Source organism: Poecilia latipinna, unplaced genomic scaffold (genome assembly GCF_001443285.1).
Source record: "Poecilia latipinna isolate Pla-1442-1.1 unplaced genomic scaffold, P_latipinna-1.0 Scaffold1513, whole genome shotgun sequence".
Classification (NCBI taxonomy): domain Eukaryota; kingdom Metazoa; phylum Chordata; class Actinopteri; order Cyprinodontiformes; family Poeciliidae; genus Poecilia; species Poecilia latipinna.
Window position 1 is genome coordinate 28,617 of NW_015114129.1, and position 6,491 is coordinate 35,107.

Below are 6,491 nucleotides of genomic sequence, written 5' to 3' on the forward strand. Positions count from 1 at the left end.
ATGGTCATTACCAGACACGGCAATCAAACACCAAACTAGAGAAAACTAGAGAAGTCATTTAGCATCTGACTGAGGTCACAGTGGCAGAGTGCAAATGCGATCACCGTGTGCGTGTTTACTCGAGGAAAACGAACACAAATAAAGCGACGACCTGCAGCCAGAGATCAGGGTAAGTTAATAAAAGGTTTAGTTGTATTTAGAACTGGATGAGAACAGGGTCACATAAAGTCTTTAGCACCACTTAACCAGGTCGGGAGCTGAAAATACATAAAAGAAAAAAGAAGAAAGGAGATAAGTCAGTTAAATCTCACAGATTTTATTTTCTTTTTAACTTATAATAAGTTAAATAAATATTGACAATAATAACAAAAATTTACAATATACTCTTCCATAAGGATTTGCAAATTAGAATGCAAATGTATTCTTGTCACAATATCAAAGTTTGTGATATTTATATCATGAAGAACTGTCTGTTAATATCATTTTCCTGGATTCAGGTGTTTTCAAATATGACAATTTATAGCATTTGACTGTAATGTACGTTTTATTTTTTTAAAATTACATTTAATCATAGAACCTTCCACATTTCTTGACGGCCCTGATAAAGATGTGTAAAAAGTCTGCAGTCGTCACAATGACAATTCAGAAACATCCAACATTTAATTTAAGTACATTTGTTCAGTACGAAAAAAACAAAACAAACTTGTTCAGATTTTTTAAACAAAATTAGTAGCGTCATTATTACTGCTATACGTCTACTGTTAACACGACATAGCAATGATTTCCTCTCCATCCATCCATCCATCCATCCATCCATCCATCCATCCATCCATCCATCCATAAGATCAATTCATATGTTAATTTCTTCCTTGACAGCATCATCCCTACCACAGGAAAAACCAAACAATAGTTAAAAGAACATCAGAGACCAACCAAAGCTGGAATAGACAACAAGACCATCAGCAAAAACGTGGGGAGAGTAATTCAATAAGAAAGAAATACAGGATGGTCATCAACTATCCTGTTAACATGTTGCCTCATAGGGTCAAGCTAATCATGAAACGGGGAGGGATCAGCTTATAGTACATGACACTAGTTTGTTAATGACCAGATCAGGGCTTTTCTGCAAACCTCTCTTCAATTCCCAAGATAATCTCTACAATATTCTGAAAAGGTCTTGAGAAATCGTGGCGGTCAAATGTGACCAAAATCAAGATCTTTGGAATCAGCTTGACCCACTGTGTTCAGAGGAAGAGAAATGCTAATTATGACCCAAAGAACACATTCTTTATGGGAGTGGAGATAAGATGCTGTGGGGCAGTTTTTCTGCTTGGGATAAACGATAACCTCACTGCATTAAGAAGCTAAAGAACCGGGTCGTGTCTGACCTTAAAGAACATCCTTCGTCACTCAACCAGAACACTAAAGATGGGTTGTGACAATAGCATGACAATGACCTCCACAAACATATCACCTGAGCAGCAAGTACGTGGCTAAAGAAAGAGCACAAAAAGGTCAAGGAGTGGATGCAGCAAACTCAAGATCTCAGTTCTGCAGAAGTCTGTTAAGGAAGCTAAAACTTTGAGCAGCCAAGAAACCTGGATCTGGTTTAGTTTCTAAAAAGCAGAGCAGGCCAAAGTCCCTCGGGAGCCATGTGCCTCAGGAAATCAAAACTAATATGAAGCCTAGAGTCTGTATTTAAACTAGAGCCAGTGGGTAAACGGAAGACATTTGTGTTTCAGATCTGCAGCAAATCATTTATATTGCGCAAGAGACATCATAAATCAAAAACATCTTCATGTTGAACATGTTATATTTTTATATGTTCTTTTGCTGTGGAGTTCAGATGTTAATGTTCACAGTAGAAGCAATCCTACTGCATCCGCTAAACCATAAAACCTTCACATGTCCAATAATGTCCTAAACGTCTTCAGATGAATCGTGTTTACAGTAACAGAATGTCCCCAAGCAGAGCAGCAAGGTGCTTAGTGAGTAAAATACAAAATAAGATAAAACAAATCACTCATGCAATCCCTTTGCTGAGTCTGATAATGGGATTCCTTTGCATTGCGTAAAATGTACTCTTAATAATCCAGGGGGTGTGTGTGCACACGCTGGTCATCTGTTGTGCCTCACTGGCCAGGTGATTATCCAGCAGAGTTTCATAGGAAAGAAAGGGAGATGAGTGGGTGGGGCAGAGAAGATGGATAACTAAACAGATTAAGTGATAGAGGAGTGACTGTTAGAACAAGGCGGAGAGAGGAGTGAGATTAAGACGGACCGAAGGACCTCAGACGCTGGAAATTGTACAAGTCGGCTTAAGGATGAGCAAACGGGACTCTTGTTTTTAAATTAAAAACCCTCATTTTTTGTTTGTTTTTTACATTTTTTTGCATTAAAAGCAATTTGTTTATCTGGTAGGGCTGGCACAGCTAAAGTGTTGCCCTGGACCTGTTGAGGAAAACACACGGCCGGCAGAGGAGCACCAGGAGGAGACGGGCCGCCGGCAGGTCGAGCAGGAAGCTTGAGCAAAGGCTCCGCTGCGTGATGAGGACGGCCAGGCGTGCCAGCAATGTGGAGGTGCCCTCCTTTCTCCGGCAGCTGGTTAAAGAGACGGAGAAAATGGTAACGTTCTTCTTCAAGGCCGGATCCAGGGAAAGAGGCTGTGAGGAGGAGGACAATTTAGAAGACGAAGACGCAATGCCAAGCCCCTATCTGGACCGCCCCAACTTGGAGAAACATGTTGCAGAAGGGGGTTCTAGTTTGGGGTTGAACTACGCTGTGGCCAGCATGCAGGGCTGGAGGGCTCAAATGGAAGATGCCCACACCTGTTTGCCCCAGCTGAAGGGAGACCTGGAGGACTGGGCGTACTTCGCTGTTTTTGATGGACATGCAGGCATCACAGTGGCCCAGTACTGCTCCAGAAACCTGCTGGATCACATCCTGACAACAGGTACACAACTAATGTTGATAATACCTTCAATACGGTTGAATATTGATGCAAAACTTACAGTTTACTGGGACTGGATGTTTTTATGGACTAGAAACAACAAAACAGGCATTTGCAAGGGTTTAAAACAGAGTTGAGACATCTTGGAAGAATTTGAAAACATGTTTTGGGGATTCCATGAATGAATAAATCTTAACCCAAAAGGCTTACAGAGGAGATCATCCACTATGCCAAACAGAGAGCCCAAGTGCTTTTCCATCAACTCTTTGTTTTATACCAAAACCCACCATAAGATTCACAGTACAATATTTTAAAACCTACAAGTGGGTCCCAAGCAACCAGTCGAAAAGTAGACTAATGGACATTATAAAGTCTTGTTGACCCCTAGACTTAATCATTACTCCCACATGCAGTGCATACATTTATCTTTATGCCCAAATATTGTTTTCAACAGGTGGGATCAAAGCAAACGAGGACCCTGACCAGGTGAAGGAGGGAATCCGTGAGGGATTCCTGGGCATCGATCGCCACATGCACAAAATGGCTCGCAAGGACAGCTGGGACAGAAGCGGCTCTACCGCAGCGGCTGTCATGATTTCTCCACGTTACATTTACTTCATCAACTGCGGGGACTCGCGCACCTTCCTCTGCCACAATGGCCAGGTGGTCTTCTACACAGAGGACCACAAGCCGTTTAATCCCAGGGAAAAGGAGAGGATCCAGAACGCCGGCGGCTCGGTTACCCTGCAGAGGATTAACGGCTCACTGGCCGTTTCCAGAGCACTGGGAGACTTTGACTTCAAGGAGGTGGACTGGAGACCACAAACGGAGCAACTGGTGTCACCGGAACCGGAAGTGTATGAACTGGAAAGGACACCCGAAGACGAGTTCCTCGTGCTGGCATGCGACGGCGTGTGGGACGCCATCGGTAACGAGGAACTGTGCGCATTCATACGCAACCGTCTCCAGGTGTGCGATGACCTGAGAGACATCTGTACCCAGGTCATTGACCTCTGCCTCTATAAGGTGAGACGTAAGACCAACGTAAATTACACAAGGACCAAGAGGTGTCAGTATTAATCTTTAATCTGTGATTAAGACGTAGATTTGAAATTTCAGTAGGAGCTTCTAAAGGAGTAGATAAAAGGAAGAAAAATCAACTAATTTAGGAACCACACATCTAGAAATAAATATGAATAATTTAGCAAATTATTTATTTCCTGTTGGCTTCTTGTATCAAATATCCTGTAGCACATTTATTTCTTTCATGTGTTATTATGAATTAACAGGACATATATGAAAGAAAAGCTGAAATCAGTATCAGAGAGAAACTCTAAATAAAATGCTTAGCAGTTTGATAAATGTAAACATTTATTTGCATCAGAGTGTGGTGATGACTTTTGGGTTTGGGCCAATTAGGCTCATTATTTGTGGATTATTTTACAAGGCCAATGATTTTGACATTTGTTTTTGTACGTTTTACATAAAAGGAAAGGAACATGGTTTACTTTTTCCCACCTAAAAACACACATCATTCTAGTTTTTTTTTCTGTGTCCTTATGCTAATCATAACAACAAAGCAATAAATGGCAAAATAATAAGTATTCAAGATCGCAACTCTAATATCCAATTTAACCACACGACAGCAGACTTGATTATTTCACTCATTTGTCCATTCATTCCCTTTTATTAGATTGTTGCAATCATTTAGCAACTACCAAAACTAATAAAAGTCTTTATTGTCCTATATTATTGTTGTTAGTCCAATACCATAATACATATAATTTCAACAGGCAAGTCTAGAATCAAGTGTGTGTTTTATTATTTTGCTCTGAAGTGAACTTACAGCCAAAACATCTCCAGACTCCACTAGATTCAACTCGGTTGTTTATAGTCTCACTAGACGCTACAGCAGGCAGATTTATGAATCAGTAGCCTCACACTGACAAAAAGGTGAGCTAAGCAGGCTCTCAGTGACGCACCTGATTGTTACGTAAGTGGATTCTACACCTGGCTGATCAAAAATACCGCTGAGCGCTTTACCTGACTTATATATAGACGCACTAAGAGATCCTTAAACATTAGGTTGGAGCAAGAAAAGCTGCACATGGTCGGGATTAACACTGAGTGTGAGCGCGTTGACGAGAGCTCAGCAGAACAGTGGAAGACACTCCCCCTCTGAATTTTAATCCTTCCCTCTGTGTGCTGCTATTTATTTCACCTGAAAAGGCTTCAGTGCATCTGCAACACTTCCTGTTCCAGCAGACTGACCTCACAGCTCTGCAGTTATAACACAGTCATGATGTAAGATGCATTTTACAAAAGCTACATGCCATACGTAGCCTATTAACATCACCAATTATAAAAAACACTGCAAATGCAACAAATGACTATAAATAGCCGAAATTACTGAGATCTGACCACCTGCTTATAAATAGTTATTGATCCATTCTTTTGCCACATTAGGTTGATTAATATTTGAGCTATCACACAGCCCTTAGTTAAAGTAACACATGATAAAATGAATGTAATTAAAATATAACACTGGATATATTTTATTAAATGAGTAGCAAAGCTAGAAGATTATTGACATATTTTATTTAATGTTTTTTTAGGTTTACCACTGTTAATAATAATAATAATAATAATTTATTATATTCTTCTTCTTATTATTATTATTGTTATTATTATTATTATAATTAAGGTGCCAACTAGTTTTTCACCCTTTTTAGTTACAATTTAAGTGCTATTTAATATAGCTATTAAGATCTTAATGTGAATAGAAAACCTAGAAATGACTTGTACAGTTATTTGAAACAACAAAAAACCCCACAGGAACGTAGTAAAGCAAGACCAAATATAGAAAAAGTTTGTCTTGTTTATGTGTTAAAATGCTTGTTCAATGACTAAAGCTATTATGATTATTTTTATTTTATGTTGTTTATTTAATTCTTCAAAATTTTAACTTTTCAAAACCGATGCCAACACCTTTTACCATCATTATCTCTTGTCTCATTTCCTCTCAGGGACAAGCGTTTTTGCTGAAAGGAAGCTAATTTAACTCTACATCCTCTTGTTGTATGAATAATTTTGGACTTGCCTGAATTAACAATCCTCTGCTTCCTTCTGCAGGGCAGCTTGGATAACATCAGCATCATCATCGTGTGCTTCCCCGGCGCCCCCCAGGTGTCGCAGGAGGCACTGCAGCGCGAGGCAAACCTGGAGCAGCACATTGACATGAAAGTGGAAGGTGATTGGATGGCTTTGCAGAAGTTCCCACTAAGTTCACACTAACTTTTATCAGGCTGCTTTCATCTTCTGTGCATTTTTCATCTCAAATTGTTGCCTCTGCAGAAATCATTCAGATGATGCGATCCAAAGATGAAGATCCCGACCTTCTGTATGTGATCAAGTTCCTGGCTGCAGAGGAAATACCGGGGCTCCCACCGGGGGGAGGCATCACCAGCAAGTGAGTTAAATAACTTATGATTAGTAATTGTAACACTCGCTATGTGTTTACAGTTAATAAATTTGTAATAAG

General features: G+C 40.0%; 1 protein-coding gene across 3 annotated transcripts in view; it reads left to right on the forward strand.

Annotated features, from left to right (window-relative positions):
* The first annotated feature begins 844 nt into the window (after window positions 1-844).
* ppm1na (protein phosphatase, Mg2+/Mn2+ dependent, 1Na (putative)) overlaps window positions 845-6,491 on the forward strand; it is a 10,851-nt gene continuing 5,204 nt past the window's right edge. The window contains exons 1-5 of one of the 3 annotated variants that reach the window (XM_015058061.1): window positions 848-2,604; window positions 2,719-2,953; window positions 3,405-3,976; window positions 6,083-6,200; window positions 6,305-6,419. In XM_015058061.1, coding sequence (XP_014913547.1) covers window positions 2,548-2,604; window positions 2,719-2,953; window positions 3,405-3,976; window positions 6,083-6,200; window positions 6,305-6,419 — 1,097 coding nt within the window. In that variant the 5' untranslated portion in view covers window positions 848-2,547. Of the gene's footprint in view, window positions 2,954-3,404; window positions 3,977-6,082; window positions 6,201-6,304; window positions 6,420-6,491 lie in introns of all 3 variants that reach the window. The other 2 variants (XM_015058059.1, XM_015058060.1) reach the window with 2 other exon arrangements.